At 51.1% G+C, this 25,734-nt stretch overlaps 1 protein-coding gene across 2 annotated transcripts in view; it reads right to left on the reverse strand.

Annotated features, from left to right (window-relative positions):
* Window positions 1-24,132: 24,132 nt before the first annotated feature.
* SLC28A1 (solute carrier family 28 member 1) overlaps window positions 24,133-25,734 on the reverse strand; it is a 49,986-nt gene continuing 48,384 nt past the window's right edge. For both annotated transcript variants that reach the window (XM_032392021.1, XM_032392022.1), the window contains 3 exons: window positions 25,115-25,213; window positions 24,862-24,973; window positions 24,133-24,607 (listed from right to left, as the gene is read on the reverse strand). In XM_032392021.1, coding sequence (XP_032247912.1) covers window positions 24,535-24,607; window positions 24,862-24,973; window positions 25,115-25,213 — 284 coding nt within the window. In that variant the 3' untranslated portion in view covers window positions 24,133-24,534. The remainder of the gene's footprint in view (window positions 24,608-24,861; window positions 24,974-25,114; window positions 25,214-25,734) is intronic.

The raw sequence follows: 25,734 nt of genomic DNA on the forward strand, positions 1-25,734 counted from the left end.
ACAAAAATAAAGCCTGCTAATAACAAGTTATGTACGGGAAACTGAGGAGCCAAACATCCTTGATGCTTGAGAAGCAGAAAGTGAAATATGATATTCCCCAGAGTAACTGGGGGCTGCTCCATTCCCAGGATAAATGTGAGGCTAAATGCAAAGCGGCAGTCTGGTTACCAAAAGTATTTGGGGCTTTTTAAATGGCAGCCACGATGATCATGAATCACTCTTCTTAGAGCTTTTAATCCAAAGTCACCCTCCTTGTCCCCTGCCTCCTCTCCTGATTCATCCAGCTGCTTCTGCTGGCCTGAATCACCCTCCGGAGCTATGGGTCGAACCACCCCCACCCCATCCCCCCAGTCCAAAGGGAAAATTGTCATTCTCTTCTCTGGAGAATTGTGTCCTATGTGTCCCCGAGCCTGTTTGCAGGGGAAAGAAGACTCTGGAGGGAGGAAGATTCTGGCCTAAATAGCTGTGCAGCTGGAAAAAGTCAAGGTAACAGGCCGGGCCTCATCATAACCAGGGTTCCAGATTCATCCCTTCATGTGAAAACTCTACAGAGCATCCGGCACGTGTAGGCACTGGGTTGGATACCGAGGATACAATGATGACAAAAGAGCCCCCGCCCCCACAGAGCTCATAATCTGGGGCAGGACGCAGGCATCACTCAACTCCACAGGAGTATAATTACTAGCTCATGAGTGCTGTGATATACAAGGAGCTCTGAGTGTATATCACAGTAGGAAATGACTTAACCTTGGACGGAGGAGAGTAAGCACCAGGAAGTTTTCCCTGAGCTGAAACATGAGTGGAGAGCTGCTTCTCTTGCCTGGCACCCACTTGCCCTCCTTAGAACCGTACCGAATTTTCCTCTGGGAAACCGGTCACCCCTAGTATCAGCTCAAATTATTTGGGTAGAACATTTAGCAGGTGCCACTTCCCTGACCACAGACATTGATTTAGAGATAGGCACATGAGCCAATCCAGAGTTAATGAGTATTGGTGTTATTGGTTGAGCCCTTGATCAAGCCATACCTGAAGTCAGAACTATGCTGGGACTTTTCAGCTTTAATAGCCAATGACTTCTGCTTTTTGCTTAAGTCTCTTTGGGTCCGGTTTTTGGTGTCTTGCAACCAAGTGTCCTACCTGGACTAGGAAGATGAGTCAGAAGTAACGAGATAAAAAATATAGGAAGGAACATTCCAGGCAAAAGTAAGAGAAAGCAGAGTACAAAGGCCCTGAAGTGAGAGGAAGAATCAGGGTATATTCAGGAACCGAGTCCCTTCTAGGCTTCTGGCCACTATGCTAAAGCTCCTTCTTTTTAAAAAAAAAAATTTTTTTTTTTTTTTTTTGACAGAGAGAGAGACAGCGAGAGAGGGAACACAAGCAGGGGGAGTGGGAGAGGGAGAAGCAGGCTTCCTGCGGAGCAGGGAGCCTAATGCAGGGCTCAGTCCCAGGACCCTGGGATCATGACCTGAGCCAGAGGCAGACACTTAACGACTGAGCCACCCAGGCGCCCCCTAAAGCTCTTTTATAATAATTTTCCTTTAAGCCTTCACACCAGTGCTCTGGGATAGATGTGTTATCACTCCTATTTTACAAATGAGTAAACTCAAGCCCACACAGGGAAGGTGACTTGCCTACTGTCACAGAAAAAGGACATAAACCCAAGCCTCCCTGACTCTGAAATCCATGCTGTGGATCCACAACGACCTTGGCCCTTTCCCTCTGTCCCACTCCCAACCGTGAGCAGCTGGTTTCTAGCTGGGTTCAGCCAGTGGAGGTGCTGAGGCCATCAGAAGGCAGGGGGCAGGGCAAAGCTGCTCTGGCTCAGGCAGCAGTGGTGGGGGTGGGGGTGGGGGTGGGGGTGGGGATGAGGGGGCAGCAGTTCCAGCAGCTCAGCAATGAGGTGGGTGGGCTCCTGGGGCAGCTTCCTGGTCCCCGGGGAACACCCCTGTCATGTCTTTGCTCCTCCAGGCCTCCCAACACCTTTGTAACCAATTCCCTCCTTTAAAACTGCTCTGCCTGAAAATCTCCAGCGGCTTCCCCTTGCCTGGCTGGCCGCTGATTGACACGGTCACCGACGGGAGGGGCTGTTAGGACCTGCCTCCGTCGTCGGCTCCTGCCAGGGTGGTCCGCTGGGGCCAACGAGGAGCAGAGAGGGAGCGGTGGGATCTGACCTTGGCTTCCGTCCGCCCCAGGGCACCACAGCAGAGCCTCCTGTGGGTTCCGCTGGGGTGGGGGCCGACAAACTTCAAGGGCCCAGGTAAGCTCTTGAGAATTCCGTCTCCCCCCCGCCACGGACATAAGGTGTGGTAGAGGGAAAAGTCTGCCCAGGCAACCAGAGTGTAATCCCAGAGCTGCTGAGTTAACCAACTCTGGACCCGCCCGGCAGCTGAACTCCTTGTTAGGTGGTATAATAAATTTCTGTTGTTTAAGCTATTTTTATTTTTATTTTTTTTTAAGATTTTATTTATTTATTTGACAGAGAGAGGGAGAGAGACCCCGAGAGAGGGAACACAAGCAGGGGAAGAGGGAGAGGGAGAAGCAGGGTCCCCGCCGAGCAGGGAGCCCGATGTGGGGCTTGATCCCAGGACCCTGGGATCATGACCTGAGCCGAAGGCAGATGCTTAACGACTGAGCCACCCAGGCGCCCCGTTTAAGCTATTTTTAGTTGGGCCTTCTGCGAATCGCATTCTACCTTACACGCTTGGCCCCCAGATGAATTTCCCTGTCCTTTTTAGAGCTAACATCTTGGGATTCAGTGTCGTCTCTTTTCAAAGAAGGAAAGCACGGCTGGGCAGCAGGGAAGCTGTCCAAGGTCACACCCGGGCGTGGCACAGCCAGGACCCCCCAGGCTGCTGCCGTCTCTCCCACTCCACCCCTTTGCCAAGCCCTTCATACAGAGATGGCCATCAGAGCCGAACAGTCCTTGTTTCTGAGAAATGATTCCATTTCCCACTTGCCTACAGCTTCCCTGAGTGGAAGGGGACTCGGGGATTGGATGAAGATGAGCCTAGATAACAGTCCACGCTGTAGCCTCCCCGATCTACATCTACACGCGTGCCTGGGGACCCAGCAGCATACAGAGTCCGACTGGGGGCAGGACTGTCTTCCCCAGCACATAATCAGCATGCGTGGCTGGCTTCTGTGGGCCCCCCACTACCATGCCGCCAGCAGCAGCTGACCCAGAAGATCAGAAGGGGTGAGTTCAAACAGGCCCCTCTTCCTTCTGAAGTGTGAAAGCTTGCCGGTGCCCACATGAAGGCAACAAAGAGCACAGTGAATCCTGATTTCTGACCGACCTTCAGTAGGAGACCGGACTTGTGCAAATTCAGTGTTCTCCTGGCCCACGGGGGCAACTTCAGAGAGTCTTCTGGTGGCTGGCCATCTGAGGGCCAGAGCCTGGGGATCTCTGCTGGGGTTAACCCAATGCCAAAGGTCATCAGGGCATTGCAGGAGAAGAGCAAGGAGAAGGATCCTGTCCCTCCACAGAAACTAAGGCACAAAGCTTGCTGGAGAAGCAACCAGAACCAGAGTCGTACCATTACAACAAAGCATTTTTCTTTGTGTTTTCAACCAGCCATGACTATTTAGACGTAGAAAAACTAGGCTTTCTCTCCCCTCACAGTGCTTGTTCTTGAACCCTGGAAGACCAGGTCAGAATTGTGAGGTGCCTCCAGCCCAGGAGCCCGCCTTTCCCTCTCCCCTAAACCAGGCTGATGGTCTAGGCTTCCTCTCTGATATCAGACAAGGGCTTTGGTTGCAAGTCATGGAGTCCAACTCTGGCTACCCTAAGCCAAAAAAAGAACTTTGGGGAAGGGATATCAGGATGCTTTCGGCTACAAGTAGTATACTAATGATAGGACTTCTTATCTCACATAACAAGAAGTCAGGCTACGGGTGGTTTGAGGATTGGTTTAGCAGCCCGGTGAGGTCCTTGTGGTACCAGCTTCCAAGATAGCCCCCATGATCCCCACCTTCTGAAATCCACATCCTTGGTAGTCCCTCAACATTAAGTAGGGTTGGCCTGGGTAACCACTAGGATACTGCAGAAATGACAGCAGGAGACTTCAGGGCTAGGCCATATAAGTCACTGTGGCTTCCACCTTGTCCTCACTCTCGATCACCCACTCGGGACAAAGCCAGCTGTCATGTGGAGAAAGTACTCAAAGAGTTCTAGGGAGAGGCCCGTATAGAGGGCACTGAGGCCTCTTGCATGAGCCATATTGGACACGGATGCACCAGCCCCCATCAGGCCTTCAAAGGGGTACAGCCCTGACCCACAGCTTAACTGCAAGCTCGAGAGAGAACCTGGCCGGAACACCAGCTTAGCCACCCCAAAATCGATGTTGGACTGAGTGTTTGCACCCTACCTCACCACATCCATGAAGTAGACTTCATGATTTCCCCAAGCTGCACAAGAGGAAACTGAGGCACAGACAGGACACAGCCAAGATGAGAGACAACAAAGCCCTCTCTTCAAGAATTAGGCTGGGAAAGCCCGCCCAGCTCCACTAATCCGCATGTGCCTTAGAAACTCCCTGTTCTATGCCACCTGCCCTGGGTGCCCGGCCCCCGTCAGTCCTCCAGTACCGGGTTCTGCTAGCAGCTTCCAAAACACCCAAGAGTGGGCCAGAAGGGGAATCCTGACTCCCAGGTTCCCTAAATCTGCATCTGCAGATAACCCTGCTCGTGCCCTCCTCCCTGGCCTGGCAACCCACCCCCAAGTCTCATCTACAGACCCAGATGGTTCCTGGGCTGCACAGGTGCACGCAAAGGCCGTATTTCCAGGAACAGGGATGCTTTGTTAGGAACAAAGTCACCCGGGGCATGACGCAACAGCCCCGGGAGTAGGTAGCTTCCCAAGGTGGCCCCGGAGAAGTCTCTATAGCAGCAAGTCCAAAACACAGCTGTTGCCAGAAACACCATCTGGGACCAGGTTTCTCCTGGGGGGTTAGGCTTATGCAACTTTTTCTAGGATTTGATGTCCTTTCTCTTTGTGGGCTCTATGTTCACTATTATGTCAGGGTCTGAACGGATTTTGCGCGGTCTACCTGTAAGTGGGCAAGAAGTGGCTAAACGACTGGGAGGGGGAGAGGCAGAGCAGGACAGCGGGGCAGGTGGCCACCACTCCCTTAAGAACCCTTGGCTTTCAAATTGCTTTCTAGGAAGGGAATCATTTTATCAAGGGAAACAAGAGCAGAAACCACTGAAGCGTTCGGTGAGGTGGGAGGCAGAAACTCCCCCAGACTCCCGGGTCGTGGGGGGAGGGGGCAGCCCTGGAGGCACCTCTGTGGAAGAGGTAGAACATTTTCAGGCTGAACCCCACCTGGCCACCCGCATGACGGGCAGCACACCAGAGCTGGTTTCCAGCTCCCCCCGCCCCGCCGGCATCCATCAAGGCTCTCGTCCTATTTCTATACCATCTGGATTAAGGGGCAGAAAGCCCTGCATAACAGAAGTTTAAACAACACGGACGTTTGTTTTTCTCTCCAGTAAACGAAGCTCAGAGGGAATAATCAGTGATCCAGGCTCAGGTGATTCCAACTCAGGGCAATTTGAATCAGCCGGAGTCAAGGGGTCAGCACTGTCCCCCCAGGCCAGTCCTGAGTGATCCTCAGCCCACAGCTGCACCTCGAGGGGCCAAGCTGGCTGGCCTCACACTCACGTGCTAGCCAGGAGGAGGGAGGAAGGGAGGAGGAATGTGGGGTGACCAACTCTCCTGGTTTACCCAGGTCTGAGGGACTTGCCGGGACGTGGGAATTTCAGGGCTAAAATCAGGAGCGTCTCAGGCAAACCAGGAGAAGTTGGTCACCCTAGAAGAAGGGCACGGACCCTCCCTTAAGGACACTTTTTGGAAGTCATGCAACACGTCTCTTTCATCATATTGGCCAAAACTTAGTCACATGGCCACGTCTAGCTGCAAGGGAGGCCAGGAGATGTTGATTTTATTCTGGAGGCCATATGTTTAGTTAATCTCTCATTATAACAAAAGAGGAGGAAGCAGTTACTGGGATGAACAAGCAGTCCCTGCTGGTTTCCCTCCCTCATCCGACCCCATTCCTGCCCCCGGAGCATTTCCTGCTTCTGCTGCACCTCACACATGCGGGCTTTTCGCTCAGCCGTGACCTTTATTTTTCTGCTTGGCTACAGTTGAAATTTCCCTCCAGCCATGCAACTTCCAACTCTCCTGGATATCTGCACCCAGGCTGTCCTAAGTCCAGAACAGGAGGCGTCCATGGACTGCTTCCATGCAAACAGCTCTCTTAACCACCCAACCAAACTGCCATCCACGCGGGACGCCAGGCTTCCTCACTGAGGAGCTTCAAAGGCAAGGAAGTCTCAAGGCTTGTGGGCAACGCAAAGAGGGCGACAACAACCTTCCCTATCCTCCCCACCACTCCCCTCCTCTCTCCTTCCCTTCCCTTTCCTTCCTCTCCCATCAGACACCAGGCACCAAAGTTCCATGATAAACAAAAGGGACGCAGATCCTGTGTCCAGGAGCTTATAGTCTAGCCTAGGGGCCAGACAGTTAAACAATCCCGCACACCAGATATGGCAAGGACCAGAAAAGGAAATCAGGGTGCTATGGGAGGCCTGGAACAGATTCCCAGTCCAGACTCGGGGATTCGGAGGGCTTCCTAGAGCTGGGTCCTGAGGGATGGGTAGGAGTTGGGTCCTGAGGGATGAGTAGAATGAGGCAGGTGAGAGAAGGGAGTGTTCGAGGATATGGAGCAGTCTTCAGAAGAGCCACAGGCAGGAAAGAAGATGACTCCTTCAAGGGCCTGGGAGCAGCTCAGTGGGGTTGGAGCTGGGACAGGGGAGGAGATGTGCTGGGAAGTGGCTAGAGATGAAATGAGGAGTATCCTCAGGGGCCAGGTCACAACAACCCTCATGAGCTGGGATGAAGAGCTGGCCCTTTGCCTAAAAGCACCAACTGGGTCATCTGCTTCTTAACCGCCCCGTTGTCCTTACCCAGCCTGGCTGGTATCCAGGGTGGTACTGGGCAGGTCCCACCATCAACCGGCCTGGCGTGCAGCGGCTGAGAGCTGAGGGTACAGCGGGGCCCCTGGGAAGGTGTCCGGCCTGGCCACGCCAGAGTTGAAGGTGAGCTAGCCTGCTCACTGCGGCGTTGTGTGGTGACGGGCCCTATGTCCCAGCCCATGCCACATGCCCACCATTGGGTACACACCCCCTCCCCCGCTTCCCGAACTAGGTCCCTGTTTCCCCACCTCCCTCTGGTCAGGAAATGCTCTGCTGGCCAATTCCAGCAGGACCTCAGGATGGAGGATTGGGGTGGCCTTGGCCAGGGGAACACAACTGGTGGGCACCCACTCCTGGATGGAGGGCACATATAACCCCAGACTCTGGGTCACACGGAGCGTCCCGTGCCGGTAGCTTGCTGGCAGGCATGGGAGGGAGCCGTGTGGTTAGGGGCTGCCTGAGGGCTTGCAAAGCTGTAGTGGTTTGGCCTATTTCTTTATTTTCTCTAATTCAATTGAAATCTGACTCCAGGCCATTATCCCACTGAGCTAGCAAGAAATTCAATCTCAGGCATATCACTGAGCTTCCCTGCCCCCCAACCTCAGTGTTTTGTCAAGGTCCCAGAGTCTTAGTACCAGAGCCTGGGGCGGCCCCTCTGGTCACGCCAGTGACTGCAGGACTCTCCAGCCTCCCAGCCCTCGTGCCCCTCGGGCTGATTTGGATCAGCCTTTGGGGTGTAGGAATTGTGGGGAGAGGTGTGAGCCCTATGTCTCAGGTCCACCCTCCCTGAGTGTAGCCGGCAGACACCGCCTTCCGAGGCCTCGTCACCTCCTGGTCACTGCCTAGAATGCGGCATGGAACCTGTCCCCACCCTTCCCTCTCGAGTTGCACGCTTCCCCTTTCCCTTCTGCGGTGAAAACCTCTCCCTCTCCCTCCTTGCTCTTCTCAAAGGCCCACCCTTTCTTTCTTCTTCCGGAATATGTCACAGAGTCTCCATAAAGAGTCAAGTTTATTGCAAAAGGCAAAAAGAGCCACTGACTTCCAGAAGCTTCAGTGCTCTGACCACTAAAATACTCAAGGCAAGGAAATATCAAAGGACTGGCTCCCTGCTTGAAAGAACCAGACGGGGGGGGGAGAAATGCAAAGCAAATGAGCGCCATTAACTCTCTCAATCATCTTGCCCCCACTGCGCGGTGAAGAATACGGCTCTTGATGCGACAAGCACTGCTGTTGTCCGTCTCCCTCATTCCTGGCTCCCTCCCCTGCTGACCTTACCTGGGTTGAGCTCCCCTCCCCCAACATCTCCTGGGGATGGACCCCCCCAAGCTGCTGCTGTGTCAGCTCTCATTACATTGTGCTGCTCAAAGAGACAAACTCAGAATCTTAGTGACTGACAACCACTGAGGTTAATCTCCCACCCACAGCCTAAGTCAGCTTGGGGGTTGCTCTGTTCCACGTTCTTCTTCATCCTGGGGTCCAGGCTGAAAGCAAAGCCGCTCTCTGACTCCTGCCGTTCTCTAGGGAGGCAGGCTGGCTCCACGGTTCAGGGCACGGCCTCGCACTCACATAGGCCCCGGAGGAAATCCCGGCATCGTCAGTGTTAATGCGTACAACACCTCTGTGAGTTAAGAGGGGATCGTGTCCTCATTTTACAAATGAGAAATGCGAAGTTCAGAGAGGTTGATTAACTTGCCCGAGGTCACACAGGGTTGTGAAGAAATGGAGCCAGAACTCAAGCGCGGATCTGCCTGGCTCCAGAGCCCACACTCTCCCTTCGCTCTGCCATTCTCTCCCTACAAAGTAGACTGGGGGTCTGCCAGTGAAGTGTGGTGGACTGAGCTCAGGCATTCAGCACCGTTTTCTCTCAAAACCCCACTAAGAAGAGAGTAGAAAAATAAAATATTTATCAACTGAGAAGGACAAAGAGAATGAGAGCAGCAACGATAGAGAGAAGAGATGCTAACAAAGGTTGGGGAGATGAGGAGCAGAAGGAGGGGGGCCAGCCAACGCCAAGAAAGCCCAACACTGAGGAACCAAAAGCACCTGTTACTGCAGAAGATGGGGCGGAGGTGGGACTGGAGACAGGAGGCTGGGTTGAAAGCCTAGAGTCCCAGGCCTCTTCACCACCTGCACCCCCCAGAGCCAGGTGGCTGCCCCTCCCCCCACCCCAGGAAGGTGCACTTCTATTCTGACACTGAATCAGGGAAACAGGCAAGTGGAGAAGAAAAGGCACTGTGTGTATATGTATATATATATATATATATATATATTTAATAATTTAATATATTTAATATATATATATATATATATATATTTGCATTTATTCTATGCAGAATTTACTCCCGGGCCATAAGTTTTTGTTTCTTCCATTTCTTCTGGGAGATCTTTTTCTTCTGTGCAACCTCCTTTTCTGGAACAGGAACAATCTTCTCTTTCTCAGTAAGGATCTTCTCAATGTGCCAGCGAAAGCTCACATGTGGGTGAATCGGACCATGAGCCCTATAAATTCTATGCTGCCTCTTGGGAGCTTTGTTCTCCTGGATGTGTTCCATGACCAGAGAATCTACATCTAAACCCTTACGTTCAGCATGACTCTCTGCATTTTTAAGCGTGTGCAAAAAAATTCAGCATTCTTTTGGGGCAACTGACCCTGTGTCCAGCCCCACTGTTTGGCCTGGGCATGCCTACCAGCCCCACCATCGGAGCGACGGAATGGCACACAGGATTCTGGAAAGTGACATCCTTCAGATAACCTGGTGGCTTTTCAGATCTGCATACCCTTGATGGCCTGGGCAGTTTCACGTGTGTTCTTAAAGTGAACACAAAGATTTGAACCTCTTGGTTTGCATGATTTTGTAGGGTTTTCTGGGTCAAGCAAATAGTGAACCATTTTCAGAGGTCACCTCAGGCCGCTTAGGGGAAGAGCAAGGCACTGCATTTTAACAGAAGGATTAAGTGGGAGTTTATACACTGAATGTTGAGAACCGCTTCCTCCTACTTTGTGCTACTTTATTCCCAGGATTCTCCCCGTCCTGTGTATACCCCTCAGGCAGGAAACTGGACTGGTCCTCTCTAGAGAAACGTACTACCTCCCCTACCCGCCAAAAAGAGATCTCTCAGTACTGCTGTTTGGGTGTTCCCAAATGTATGACCCCATAGTCAGACCCCACCCCCCAGCCTCATCCCTCAAAGCCCCCAGTAAACTCTTCACACCCCAGCAACTCTTCCGAGCCTCTTTGTTATGAATGAAAGAAAAACAAAGGATCATCGGATATTTGAGCAAAGCACCCAATATGGAAGACAGAAGTAAAAACAAACAAAATATAACCGAAGAGCAGAGGGTCCAGAGACAAGGCAGGTGGGCAGAGAAAAATGCCTGAGAACCATTAATGTCCTTGCAGACAGAGGCAATGATATTACATCCCTGAAACAAAAAGAAGTTAAAGACAAAGACAATCTAATCATAAGGAAAAGCTTTTTAAATTCAAATTATGGTGGGGAGAAAAAGGTTGATAGAGCAATTGGAAGATAAACTTAAAGGACAATTTCCAGAAAGAAAGAAAAAAAAACCCACAAAGAAGAAAGGTAAAGAAAGTAGAAGGTAAACCCAGAGGGTCCAACATTCAAATAATAGTTCCAGAAAGAGAGAAGAGGAAATGACCCAAGAAAGGATCTAAAACTTCTCAGAGCTCCATGACATGAAATTGCAGATTGAAAGTCCCACCTAATTCCCAGCACAATGCATGAAAAAAACAAAAACCATCCATTATGACATTAGAACACCAAGGATGAAGAAATTATCTAAAAGCTTCCAGAAAGGAAAAAGCAGTCCATGAACGAGTGGTCAAGAATCAGGATGAATGGCATCAGATTTCTGAGCGCCAACACTGAGAGCCAGAATGCGGATGGATAGTCTTCAAAACTGTAAGAGAAAATGATTTCCAAACGTAAATTCTATTCCCTGACAAACTAGCAACCCAGGGTAATGACAGAATAGAGATATTTTCAGATATGCACTACTTCGGAAAATTTTATCTCTGGTGTATGCTCTCTCCTCCAAAGGGAGTCAACCAAGAAAGAGAAAGACAAGGAATCCAAAAGTAGTGGATCCACACAGGAGAAAGATTCAAGGAAACCCAGGGGGCGACTGTGCAGCGGGCTGGAGCTGGAGAAGGGGGCGGGGGGCTCCAGGAGGAAAGTCTCCAGGAAAAACGTGAATCAGACATAGCATCTGAGCCTTCGACCCTACAGAAACTAGGTCTCTAGGTTTGGGATTTAAAAGAAATAATAATATTCTTCAAAAATTTGGGGACAATTAATGATAGTTACAAAGAAAACGAAGCAATAAAGAGGAGGCAAACATGGTATTATATGAATTTGCAAATGCACGTATTCTTCCCAATCCAAGCTTTCTGGCACTGACCCGCACCCAGCACACGATGGAGTGTCACGGCTTAGTCGGAGCCTCATTCTCAGTGCTATGTAAATAATGGTGCATTCAAGCTTCCGTCTTAGTTTGGAAGAATTAGAGGAATCTCCAGAAGGACAAAAGGCATGCAAGGAAGGAGTGTGATTATCGTGTGTCACGTGGCTTGTGAGTGAGTGAGCCAGATGGACAGCTGTGAAGAGGTGGGCAAGCAGTCACGGAATAGGGCTTTTACCAAAAACTGTGATATTGCCGTGTTGGGAGGATGGAGGAAGGAGAAATAGGCATGGGGTGGCATAAGAGAGTTAACACTTCATCTTCCATGATGGGGAGTAAAAAGACAACTAAAAGCAATAATTCAAAAAAAAAATAGCCATATGAGTACATTATTTAGAAATATGTAGGGAAATAGCAGAAGAAGCAACTGAGGGAGTTTGAAGGGGAGAATTTGGGGTTGGGAAGGTTGGGCAGGGGATTCCTGGCATTGTTTTCTCTTACTGTTGTCATTGTTATAAACCTCATGGTACTGTTTGACTTTTAAAATCCTGTATATGGAGAACGCTGATTGGAATGGAAGGAAAAAGGAAAGGAGGGACGGAGGCAGTGAATCAGGGAATCCCCCTGGATCCCAGCCCTTGATCAGGAGGGTTGAGGGCGATGCCCGTTCACGGCATCTGATGTGACAGGCAAGGGAGCAACACGGAAGGGGGTCCCATTACGGGAAGAGGACATCCTCCTGCCGTGGCCTGGTGGATCCAGCCCGCACGATTTGGTTTCCAGGTCCTACCCTCCCTCAGAGGCACTGCCCTCCTCGAAAGAAGGAGGCTCCCAGCAGCAGCTACACCCAGACCCTCCTGGGGCTCCGCTCTCTGCAGCCTTGGAGCCCAGGACCCCTGGCCGGGCTGGGGTCCTCCGCAGTCTCTCTGAGCCAGCGGACCCAGTCTGTCACCGCGCCCTGGCCGAGAGGGAGCAGCCACCTGGTGGAGGGATGGAGATTGCAGCCTGAAGCTGTCAGGGTTTTTGCCACGGCTTCCCTGGTGGGAAGAATCACTACTTTGCTACTTGATGAATACAAGACAGTCCTCAATTTTATCTTCCTCTTCCTTCAGATGCTCCATGACCAGACACCTTTGATCCCTGCCCTGGAGCTGTTCCAGTTGTCCCTTGCTGTGTCATAGACCATCCTGAACCTAGTTGCATCAGACTGCCACCGCCTATTAGGCTGCAGGATTCAGTGTGCCAGGAATTTGGATGGGGTACCATAGGGCTGGCTTGTCTCTGTTCCATGATATCTGAAGCCTCAGCTGGGAAGACTCATATGGCTGGGGACTGGAACCAGCTGGAGGCTTCTTCATGCACATCAAGCATTTTGGCTGGGATGACTTGAAGGCGGGGGACTGTTGACTCAGTGTCTCCATGCCGCCCCTCCATGTGGCTTGGGCTTCCTCAGAATAGCGAGACCTCTTATGTGGTGGATCAGGGTGTCAAGAGTGAGTGCACCAGTGAACAAGGCCAAAGCTGCCTCGCCTTTTATGACCCAGTGTGATGGACTGGAATGTCTGTGTCCTCCCAAAGTTCATGTGTTGAAATCTTTATCCCCAGTGTGGTGGTATTTAGTAGTGGAGGCTTTGGGAGGTGATTACGTTTAAAGATTTTATTTATTTATTTTGAGAGAGAGAGAGAACGAGTAGGGGGAGGGGCAGAGGGAGAGAGAGAGAATCCCAAGCAGAGTCTGTGCTGAGCACAGAGCCCGACTCGGGGCTTCATCTCATGACCTGAGCCAAAATCAAGAGTCAGGTGCTCAACCGACTGAGCCACCCCGGTGTCTCTGGGAGGTGATTAGGTTTAGATGAGGTCATGAGAGTGGCGCCCCCATGATGGTATTGGTGCCCTTATAAGGAGACAGAGACCAGAGCCATGTGAGGACACAGCCAGAAGGCAGCCATCTGCCAACTGGGAAGAGGGCTTGCACCAGACACAAATCTGCCAGCACTTGACCTTGGACTTCCCAGCTCCAGAACTGTGAGAAATCAATGTTTGTCATTTAAGCCACCCAGCCTGTGGTGTTCTGTGAGAGCAGCCCGAGTTGACTGGGACACCCAGCCTCAGAAGGCCCATAGCACAATTTCCATCAGACTCTGTTGGTCTGAGTGGTCACGAGCCTGTCTGAGAAAAGAGACAGGGGACACATGCTGGCCTCTGGATGGGAGCAGCATTACAGAATTTGGAGCCATCTTTTAAAACTACCACAAACACCCAATACTATTTGTCAGAATCAGAAAGATTTACTTTAAAGTACTTTACACATATATCTGTTCACTGGGTAGATGAATGAGGAAGCCAATGTATTATGATGGTTAAGAGTCTAAGATTAAGGGGCCCCTGGGTGGCCCAGTTGGTTGAGGGTCTGACTCTTGATTTTGGCTCGGGTCATGATCTCAGGGTCGTGAGATCGAGCCCCACATGGGGCTCTGCCCTGGGCATGGAGCCTGCTTAGGAGTCTCTCTCCCCCTCTCCTTCTGCCCCCACCCCCCCCACTCATGCATGCTCTAAAAAAAAAAAAAAAAGAAAAGAAAGAAAGAAAGAAAGAAAAAAAAGAAAGAAAGAAAAAAAGAAAGAGTCTAAGATTAAAATCGAACAGAACCGAGTTCAAACCATGACTCAGCCACTGAGCTGTGTGTCCGGGAATAAGACAATTCACCTCTCTACATCTCAGTTTCCTCACTGGCAAAATGAGGATAATAATACCTACCTTAGAGGGTTTGGGTATGGGTTTTTGTTTTTTCTTGAAGATTACACAGGACAGTAGATGTGAAGAACTTGGGCCACAGTAGGCATTCAGAAAATGGTAGTCTCTTTTCCCTAAATTATTTCAGAAGCTAAATTTCCATTATTTCTATTATCTCGGACTTGCTAAGGTATGCTACCATGGCACATCTTTACAGATATATGGAATATATCTGGATATATGGAAAGAATAGCTGCCTCTCTTCAGGGGACAACACCCCCAATTCTTTGGGGGAACCACTCGTCCCCCCTGCTGCCAACCAACACGTCCAAATGGGAGTGGCCATCTTCTGCCTCCTGGTCACAGTGATTGCTCAAGGAGCTGACAAAAGAGCCGGACTGGAGTAATCACATCCCGCCTTCTGCCTTCATGACTGGTCTGGAGAAGGGCACATGACCCCAGAGGATCAATCACACTCTTGGAGATTTTGCCCCTCTATCATCAACTAGCTGTTAGGGACACGAGCTACCACATGAATCCAGGATTTCCTGACAGCCATGATCCCAGTCTTATGGAGAAACCAATTCACAGGAAGGAGGTCACCGTGCAGGAAGATACCATGAGAAGCAGGTGCGAGAGGTACACACAGAGTCCTGGTGCCACGAGGTCCCGGGGCCCGGTGCCCACAGCTGTCTACCTGCACCTCTCTGGTGACAGAGCCCATCCCTTCCTGTGATTTGTTTTCTGTCATTTGCAACCACAAGAATTCTGAGTCACCGACTGCTCTGATTTAGACATTGTTTTATTAGGAAGGTAAATTGTCCATAAACTCCAGTACTTTCACTACTCCAAGGAAACAAGGTCATGACTCTGACACACCTCGCAACTGACCCAAGTGTGGAGAGCTGCCTGCCGACTTGAGCTTCCTGAAAGCTCACTGCAGCTTCTGTCCTTGAACATGATGATGCACTGAGCAAGGAAACTCTTCGGGAGGCGGGCCACCTCCTTTTCCATACCTGTCGTCAGGCTTTCTCACCTCGAGGTTCTGTCCTAACAAGATGACCCTGGGCCCAGCCTGCAGCTCAGCCACACTGGGCCAAGGCTGCTGCCCGCCCCCCACTCCAGGCTCAGACACAGAAGATTTGAGGGGATGAGACACACGTGCCCTCGGGGCGCTGCCCGAGAAACGATCCCTTGAAAGCCGTGTGCTCTAATACAGTTCATTTCTCCTCTAATTGAGGCGTTGGCTTTGGGGGGAAAAAATAGTTTGGTTAGAATATAAACAAACGATGTCTCTAAAAGTAGAAAAGCATCTTATTCAGAAGCTAAGTTGCAGGAGATAAAAGCGATCTTTAGTTTATAAAGTGAGTTTCCCATCCCGTCCCTAAATGACTTTTCTTTTTTTCATGGAAAGAAAAACAGAAGCGGGTTCCTTGGGGAAAACTGTGTCCTTGGTCAGTTGGAGCGGAACAGACAGGCGCAGCCCCGCTGGAGGGCCCCCCGCCTCAGCGAGCTCACTTCGGGGGGCTGAGGGCGGGCAGTCCGCGCGAGCCGCCGTGTCCTGACAGCCAGGAGAGCTCTTGACCTTCTGTGTGCCCGTCCGGGGAGCAGCCGTGACCTGGGGTTATTCCCTGTCTCCCTTACAGATGAGAAACCAGTGCCATCTTGAAAAGATAAGAAAGGAGTCTGTGCGGAGAGAAGGCAGAGAGAGAGCAACAGAAACCCGTGGAAGGATGTGAGGTCTGTTCCATAGTCTTCATGAGATGACCTCTTCCTGGTTCTTTTATGCCGTGAATATAATTTGCGATGCGTGGCGTGTGAGGGGGGAGCTGGTTGGAGACTGGGGAGGAAGGCCCTTCTTCTAGCTCCATCTTGCTGTTCTCCAAGAGGAGGGGACCAAGATCCATCCGGGCAGAGGCTGCATTATGGGTTGGGCGGCCTTTACTAGTGGGCCAGGTCATTGTACTTGAACACGTTCTGCATGGTGATCAGCCTCTTTCCTGTTTCCTGCGTCTGTGGCCTGAGGTGTGAAGCTGATATGACCCTACCTTGCCCCTTCTTTCCTCCTTTCTCTTGCTGGTGCTTTCCTGCCATGAAGCTGTGAGAATCAAGAGAGGGGGACTTCAGCAGAACGGAGTCAGGAGGTGAGCAGGGGGACTCTCCTGCAAATCCCACAGGAAGAGACGGACTTTGCTCCCCTCGCACGTGGTTACTACTTTGCTGCCGCAGCAGGAGGAAGCGAGACTCTCCTCCTCCCCCCACCACAGTCCAGCCAATGACGGACACTCAAAACTCAGGCGATGACAAGCCTCCGTACATCCAGCTCCCAGTTGACGCTGATGGACCTTTTGTTTACAACAGCCTTTCCTCTGTAAAAGAGCATACTCTCCTTTGTTCTTGCTTGTCCTGGGTTGCAATTCTCGGCTCTTCTCGAATAAACCCATCTTTTGCTGGTAAAATAACTGGCAGTTTTATTTTTACGGGGAACAAAGCTAGCTTGGAAAATTTTGCAGTTTGGCCACATGGCTCTCTCTCCGCATTCCCTCTCACGTGTGTGAGGACTCTCTCTTCCTTCTAAATCTTGGTGGCAGGTGGGTGGGTACATTCCAAATTTGGACTTTGTCAGAGGGAGCAGTCCTATTTAGGGCTCCAGTGGAATGCACCAGCTCCAAATTGCCAGGGAATCAGAAATGCCAGGGATGATAGGCACCCGGTTAATAATATCTTGTTTCCCATTTGTTCATCAGGAACCCTGCAGGGAAGAGGCAAACTTGCTCTTTCTTACCGCCTGGTCTGTTCTTCTTGTCCACGGGCAGGGCGTGTGTAATAAAGACACCAAATGATGCCATGAACAAGAGAAACAGTATTCCTGGGTCACATGGAGTCTTCACTGTCATGGCAGCCCCTTCTACCAAGACACCAGAGGCCCAGGCTCCTCCTAACTTGTGGCTGCCCCATCCCTAAGGTATGGAAATTGTCTCCATCTAAGTGGGCTCATCTTCCATCCGTATTCCAAATGGCATGGAACAAAATTGAAACATATTGGGGACATGGAGGATGAGCCCCTTCGTCTAAGGCAGGGGTCAGCCAACTACAGACTCTGGGCTGGCCGACTGGTTTTGTAAGCCTGGTTTGATCAGAGCATGGCCACTCTCATTTGTTCATTGCCTAATGGCTGCTTTCAGACTACAAGGACAGAGTTGAATAGTTGCAAGAGAGATAGTATGGACCCCCAAACCTAAAAATAGTTACCATCTATTTTTTTGTTGATGATGGGATGGGATTAGAGATTGGATGTAGCTGAGGGAGGGTACATCTATTTTTCTATTTAAGAAAAAGTTTGCTGACCCCTTCCCTAAGGGCATGATATGGAGGCTGCCTACTGGACTGCTCAGAAGTCAAGTGCCAAGGACTAGACCCAAGTCTCGTGGCCACAGCTAGCTGCAAGGAATGCTGGGAAATGTAGTCTTCATGCTAGCTGGCCAGTTGCCCAGCTAGAGCTTTGGTGATTACTACAGGAAAAAGAGGAGAATAACTGTGGGAGGATGACCAGCACTCTTGCCTACGCTGGGTCATGTGTCCTTTGGTCAGATCTTGGTGCCTGTTGTTTTAAAATTCTGAGCTTCTGAACCAGGTTCCTGCTACTCATTCATAATCATGTTGGTTTCTTTTGTTATCTCTGTCTGCCTTCCTCATTGGGATATTTCCTGCAGCAGAACCAGAGTCTTTCCTCTCAGAGTCTTCTGAACGCCTTTGTCTTCAATGTGGACAAAGTGCCCAGCCGTGCCAGCCTCCCCGTCACTTCCAGTCACATAATCTCTGCTGCCATGGCGCCTCCCACTCCACCGGTCCACATCTTTATCAGAACTTGGTCCAAAGCAGCAATTCTCTGGGCACCCGGCTGGCTCAGTCAGCAGAGCATGCGACTCTTGATCTCAGGGTTATAAGTTCGAGCCCCATGTTGGGTGTAGAGATTACTTAAAAATAAAAATCTTAAAAAAAAAAGAAAAAGAAAAAGCAGCAATTCCCTTTATCTCTGGGGATGGAAATCATCCTCTAGGCAAGTTATGAACTTGTTGCACCCTTGATGGTAGGTAAGTAGGAGTCCTATCGGATGTCCCAATAGGCAAGGTCCCACCCACCCCATTCCTAGCCTATCTCTGGTCCCATTTGTGCTCTGGGACAGAACTTTCTCCTATTCTCTCCTCCCTCCATGATATTTCACCCTCAACATGCCAGTGCTCAGCTTGGAGTGTTTCTGGAGCAGACACGTAGCTTCTTAACACTCTCCTTATAGGTCTGCCTCTCTTAAATACCCTCCCTCGGCTACATCCAATCTCTAATCCCATCCCATCATCGTGGTTACACCCATGAGATCCTATTTATCCCCCTGTGTTCTGGCTTCAATCTGGAACTGGCTCATGACATGCACAATGTCTGCATATAAGTGCAGAACAGCTAAGAATCAGGTCTGGGGCAAATTTTGAAACCATGACGTGCTATGTGAGGAACAAGTGAAAGGACTAAGGGTCCCAGCTCAGAAAAGGTAAGCCTGGATGCTCGCCATCTTCCAACTGCTGAAGAGCTGCCATGCGGAAAAGGGATAAAACACGTCTATAAGGTTTCTCTAAGATTTGACTTTTTAAAGCCCATGAGCAAGTATTCCTTTGGTAAATAAATCTAAAATTAAACAAACAAACAATAAAGATATATCCATGAGATAGGACTTGTTCTGAATGGCCCAGAATGGCAAAACTGGGATCGAAGGGAAACATTTTTGAGGCAAAATCAAAAAGGACATGTAAGAAGTGGAGTTGTCCAATGTGAAATGGGTTGCCCGGGCAGATAGTGAGAGTCTGGTTTTGGCGGTATTCAAGCAATAATAACCACTTGACTCCAAGCAGAAGGAGGAGTTTAACAAAGTGGCTGGCCTGGGCAGGATCCGTTTGATGACAAGGTAAAAGGAACCTTCTCACATCAGCTCAGGTTACAGGGGATTTTTGTATAAAGAATTCAGCTCTCATTGACGGTGAGGGAGAGCTGAGCAACCAGGCTCCAGGAGGGATAGGAATGAGATCGGCTCGGAGCCAGCCCCACTTCGGTGACTCAGCTCCCAGCTCTGTTTCTAGATTTTTCTAAGTTTAAATTCTTTCCCGAGAATCTGAAGGGCCATTGGTAAGACTATGGGTTTGGCTTCCCCTGAGTCAGGTGTTCAGTCCCCGGTCAATCAGAGGCAGTCATGGGGGTGGAGTCTCATGATGTGAACATAAAATCATGGTGACAGAGACCATCCGTGCAGGGGGTGTTAAAGTTCTCAGGGAAGTTGGGAGGGCAGACACCCTCCAAGTGATCTTGAGGGTCCCGTCCAAACTCAGCGCTCACTGATTCGGAGTCAAAAGTAATTCCAAGCAGACGATGTTCTTTACGTGGCTGTAAAGAGGGCAGGCCTAATTCATCTTTGGCCGGAGCCATGAGCCGGACCTATGGGGAGGGGGGCGGCAGAGGTGACAGCAGGGCCATGGGGAGAAGCTGTGGAAAAGGAAGAAATGCCCAGGGTCACCTCACAGCGCTGGGTGGGCTGCCTGCTGGGATATGCCTCGTCTGGATCAGAGCCGCCCACAGGCTGAATTACAAGTCACCTTGCACTTGTGTTGATGCCATTTTTAAAAATAAACTTCTAAATTTTTCGAATAGTTTTAGATATATAGAGAGGCTGCACAAACAGCACAGAGCCCCCATACAGCCGGTCCCCAGTGTCCCGTCTCACCAACCTCTTCCATTACTATAGCACGTTGTCACAACTCACAAGCTGAGGTTAATGTGTTTTTATCTAAACTCCACGACACCTGTATTCATTTCCTGGGGTGGCCGCAACAAATCTCCACAAACCTGGTGATTTCAAACAGCAACAACTTGTTCTCATGGTTCTGGAAGCCGGAAGTCCTAAATCTATAGGGCATGCGTACTCTGCAGGCTCCAGGGAAGAATCCTTGCTGCTTCTTCTAGCTTCTGGTGGCTCCGGTTGTTCCTTGGCTTGTGACCGTGGTGGGGACTGTGTCTTCAAGGGATGACTCCAGTCTCTGCCTACGTCTTCACATGGACTCCTTGGGGAATTTCAAATTTCCCTCTCCTTTCTCTTATAAAGACACCAGTCATTGGATTTAGGGCCCATCCTAAATTCAGGATAATCTCCTCTTGAGATCTTTAACTTAATTAAGTTAAATAATAAAGTTAATAAAGTTAAGTAAGACCCTATTTCCACCTAAGGTCACAATCACAGGTACTGGAAGTTGGGACGTGGACTTATCTTTTGGAGGGGGACACAATTCACCCACTGTAATACCACATTACACTGAGTCATCATGTCTCCTTAGGCTGCTTGGGACTGTGACAGTTTCTCGGGTTTTCTTTGCTTCTCATTACCCTGACAGCTTTGAGGATTCCTGGTTAGGTGTTTTGTAGACTGTCTCTCAATTTGAGTTTGTCTGGTGTTTTTCTCATGGTTAGACCAGGGTTATGGGCTTTGGAGAGAAAGACCACAGAAGTGAAGTGTTGTTTTCAACACAACATATCAAGGGCATGTGTTATCACCTGGATTTGTCACTGATGATGTTAACCATGATCACCTGGCTAAGGAAGTGTTTACCAGGTTTCTCTACAGCAAAGTTACTTTCTTATTCCCCCCCATTTCTATACCATACTCTGTCTTTTGTTGTTTTTTTTTTTAAGATTTTATTTATTTATTTGACAGAGAGAGACACAGCGAGAGAGGGAACACAAGTACGGGGAGTGGGGGAGGGAGAAGCAGGCTCCCCTTGGAGCAGGAAGCCCGATGCGGGGCTTAATCCCAGGACCCTGGGACCATGACCTGAGCCAAAGGCAGACACCTAATGACTGAGCCACCCAGGCGCCCCTATACCGTACTCTTTGGAAGCAAGTCACTAAGCATAGCCCACACTTAAGGGGTAGGAGGCTCTGCTCCACCCCTTAAGGGAAGTATTGCATAAATTATTTGGAATTCTACTGTCTGTGCAATTTTTTAAAAGATTTATTTATTTATTTGAGAGAGAGCACGAGCCAGGTGAAGGGCAGAGAGAGAAGCAGTTTCTCTGCCGAGCAGGGAGCCCAACACGGGACTCGATCCCCAGACTCTGGGATCATGACCTAAGCCGAAAGCAGACGCTTAACCTAGGTGCCTCTGTCCGTGCGATTTTGCGTACATTCTCTCATGAAAGACAGGTGTCCTAGATTCCAACCAGAGTCCTGCTGCCTTTTCCCACGTCTCCTTAGAGAAGTTAACATTCAGGACAAATCATGTGAGTAGACAATTCTGACAAATTTTCATTAACAGAAAATACTAGAGGACAATGCTATTCAGAGTATGGCCCACATGTGTTTATAGGTCTGTAATCATGTAATAGATACTGAAAGTGACGTTCAGAAGCCTCATAGCAACTTCACAGAGGAATTGTACGTTTGCTGAATGCAGACTTCTGCTCACATCTCCAAATTAGGTCATTCATGTAGTCATGTTGGCTGAAAAATCCTCATCAGCGGACCACCCCACCAGGACTTAATTTAACATAATAAATATATCTTATATGTTGATCGCTATTACACTAAGTACAGGAAGGCACAGAATCTAGATTTCAAGAAACCTAATGTATAAAAACAGGCAATCACAGTGAAATTTTTGAGATTAATAAAAATGGCTTCTTAGATTCTTCAGTCGGGCTTTAGTTGAAAATAAATCTTGTCATTATCTTGGGGACAACACAATATTACAGTGTGTTCTGTGTTAAAATATATGACAATATAAATCGTAATTTGTGCAATCCTATTCTGGTATCATTTTCACTTTCCACTATACTAAGAGCCCAGAAAAATGCCGTTGGCCAGGCCCCCTAAGGACGCCTGAGAAGCCTGCTAAAGATCCTTTGCCCTTCCCTCCTATCAAGGTCATCTTCCTGGGAGCCACGCCCTGTCTCGGGAGGGACTTCCCTTCCCAGCCAACCCTCTTCTCGAAGCCAGATGCCAGTGCTTTAGCCCATCAGAGTTTGGTTCACTGCTGTTCCCCTGTCTAGCTCAGAACCTGGCACATGGTACGTGTTTCAGACTGAACTGCATCCTCCCCCCCAATTTATGTTGAAGCCCTCACCTCCAAGGCGATGGTATTTGGAGATGGGGCCTCCGGGTGTAAGTGGGGTCACATGAGGTCAGGAGGGTTCCCGTAGTGGGATTAGTGCCCTTGCAAGAAGAAACACCGGAGAGCTTGCTGTCTCCCTCTCTCTCTGCAGTGTGAGGCCGTCTGCATGCTAGCAAGAGAGACATCACTAGAAACTGATCGTGCCGGCGCCCTGATCTTGAGCTTCCAGCCTCCAAAACTACGACAGAATTGATTTCTGTTGCTCAAGCCACCCAGGCTGTGGTATTTTGTGATGGCAGCCTGAGCTAATAAAGCAGGTGCTCCATGGATATTCCTTGACTGAATCAACGAGCAGTGCATAATCCTGGAGCGGACAGATCACGGGCACGGGCCTCATTCTTTGCAAAGATCCCTCTCTGCTTCAACACCTTTCATTTCTAGAGTCTTTTCCAAAAACCCCAGCCCTTCCCAGGCCAGGGACATAAAATCAATGGCAGTTTGGGCTCTTAGTGTCTATTTCTTAGCACAGGGGCAGCAAATAGTTCTCTCCCGAAAAGGCAGCCTGAATCCCTTGGCAGTGGGGGCCTCCAGCACCACACTGATGGGGATTCTGGAGGCCCTTCTGGATTCAGTGTGGAGAGTGCTGTGATCGATTAGCAATGTCTGTCACGGCTGTGGAAGGGGCAAGTGGAGGGGTCTGTGCCAATCTTGACTTAGAGCTGCTGCCTGGGATGCAGTTAAGCACAGGCTCCCGGCACCAGCAGATGTCTGCAGGCCTCCCCTCAAAGGGCTCCCGACTTCTGCAGGTGCCCAGTGAGGAGGACGGAGCACGGGGCTGGAGGGAAGGTCCGATGACTGAGGAGTCCTCACTTCTGTGCCCGCCCCGCAATCAGAGCAATGCTGAGCTGATAGCACGTCCTCCCTCTGCCTTGGCCCAGGGCGGGCTACAACCGGGAAGCTGGAGGTGACACAGGTGGGTGATGGAGCAGCGGCCCGGCGGCCCCAGGGACAGGTGCATCGCAGGGCACTCCGCCAAAGCCGCTGGGGAATGGGAAGTCGGCAGGAGCAGCACAGGCAAAAGGGAGAGGGACAGGGCCTGCTTGGTGACGGGGATGCCAGGAACGAAGGCGCAGAGGCACGTAAAACACCTCAGAAGCCTGGACCCCTGGAGCAGCAAGCGTGGGCTGGGGAGAAATGCCGAGGGGGGGGGAGGTCAGGGCAAGTCACCCAACCGAGCTCCTTTGATGCCAGCAGCCTAGCTGAGAGATTCAACACCGCTTGTGAGGCTAAGACGGCCTGGGTTCAAATCTCACCTCTTCCTCTTCCTAGCTGTGTTGCTTTGTGCAAGTTACTTAACTTCTCTGGGCCTCTGATTCCTCAACCAGGGATAATAATAGAACCTGACTTCATAAGGTTGTTGTCAGGGTTGAGAGAATGTACGAAGCACCCAGAACAGTGCCTGGCAGACAGTGCGATGTAAACAGTGTGTTACAACTATGTAAAGAACATTAACCACTATTTCCTGAATTGTGTTGCGTGGGGTCCTCAACTAAGAGATGCTCCCATCCCAAAGGTTCTTATGGTCGAAAAAATTTGGAGAATGTCTCCTGTCATATCTGGATCAAGATTTGGCGAGTCCATAGTAAAACAAAAACAAACCCAAAAGCAAAACCCGTGTAACTTTATTTAGCCCGGTATTTTCCAAGCCTGGTGGATCACGGAACCTTCTGAACACCTGGTGGGACAGTGTTCCACGGGACACCAGTTTGGGAACACTATGGGCAAAGGCTGCAGGGGAGCCTCTGAAAGTAGAGGAAGGGTCTGGCCCAGGTAAGCCACGGCAAGATTCCAGTGCCAGAGGAGGAGGAGGGAGGGAGGGAGGCGGCTGCAAAGCCCAGGGTGAGGGACCCCATAACTGAAGGGAAGGGTGCACGTGAGAGACCCGCGGTGGGGAGACAAAGAGGACCAGAGTGCTGTTTGGATGCGGAGGGGAGAGAAAAGGAGGCAGAGGTGACCCTGAGAATTCACATTTCGGGAGGGAGCAGGAAGGGATCGAGGATTGGGGGGCATCCCTCACTTCCACACCACCCACTCTCTGCCCGCTCGCCCCATCAACTCCTCCCCAACCGCGTGACCGAGGTGAGTCTCAGCCCCGTGGCTTCCCCCCCAGGAGGGAAGGGTGAGAGAGAGAAGGGTGGGGACAGCCACTTCATGGGGACGAGCAGCCCCCAGGAGGCCAAAGACGTGCTGTCCTCGCTACGCACAGATCGTGTGGTTGTAAAATCGACAGCAGACGTCCAGGGCCTCTCGGCTGACCTCTGGGCTGGGGCTAAAAGAAGCAAAGGGGGCGGTCTGGGCTCCGGGCCTGGCTCTGCTGGCCTCTGAGGGGTGTGCGACCCTGGGAAAGCTGCTCCATGCCTCTGGCCCACCCTTCCTCCCCGTCTGGTCTCCAAGCCCCACATCGGCCACGGCCGTAACATTTCTACCCCTCGCCCCAGAACCAGAGGCACCCCTAAGGCACTTGGGCCCTCTGCACCCCGTCACTGCAGGGCCCCCGAGCCCCCCAGCCGGCCCGGGCCTCACCTCTGGAAGGCCCCGCGGCAGCACTGGTACACCTCGAAGCTGCTGCTGCCCACGGTTGTGTTGAGGAGGGTCGTGCAGTCGACCGCGGCCCCCCGGGGCACATAGAGGATCCCTGTGCAGGGAAGGCAGCTGGTGGGCAGGGTCTGTGTCCCCCAACTCCCCACCCCTGCTGGAACTTCCAGAGGGGCCAGAGCCCCGGTGTCCGGCCCTGGATGGGGCTAGAAAATCAGGACTCTGCCAGGCCGGCACTCACCGGCCACGCAGGCATTCACCAGCGACACACAGGTCCCCGTGCAGAGCGCCCGGAGCACTATCTGGGAGAAGTCGCTCTTCCGCTGGGGGGCCATCGAGGCTGCAAGGAGACCGGGGTGCTGAGCGCCAGGAGGCCCTCTGCCCTTCTGCCCGTACTCTGCACCTCTGGATGCCTCTGCCTACTCCCCTTCCCCTTCTGGGCAGATGGAGGGACAGATGTCCTCCTGCGCGCTCCCTGAGTTCGGGAGTCCTCCTCGGCCTGACTTGGGCCCCGGGTAACGCCCCACACCTGCCACCCTCAGAGGCGGATGTAGGAAAAGAAGGTGAGTTTGCCGTCAGGCAGACCTGGGATCAAATACAGGCTCAGCCACTAACTAGCTGAGCGACTGGGACCATCACTTCCCTTCTCCAAGACTCAGTTTCCTTCTCTGTAAAATGGGATGGTTACACCACCAGGCAGGGGGTCTGTGAGGAGCGGCTCAGAACCGTGCAGGGCCCTCCTCCTTCCTTGCCAGGGCCACCTGTCCACCGTGGGTATGGGAACCGACAGGCCAAAGCCTCAGGGGACAGGCCAGCACTGCATCTTCCCCCCCTCCCCAGACTCCTGAGCGGGGTGCTAAC

Source organism: Phoca vitulina, unplaced genomic scaffold (assembly GCF_004348235.1).
Source record: "Phoca vitulina isolate PV1807 unplaced genomic scaffold, GSC_HSeal_1.0 scaffold65, whole genome shotgun sequence".
Lineage (NCBI taxonomy): Eukaryota > Metazoa > Chordata > Mammalia > Carnivora > Phocidae > Phoca > Phoca vitulina.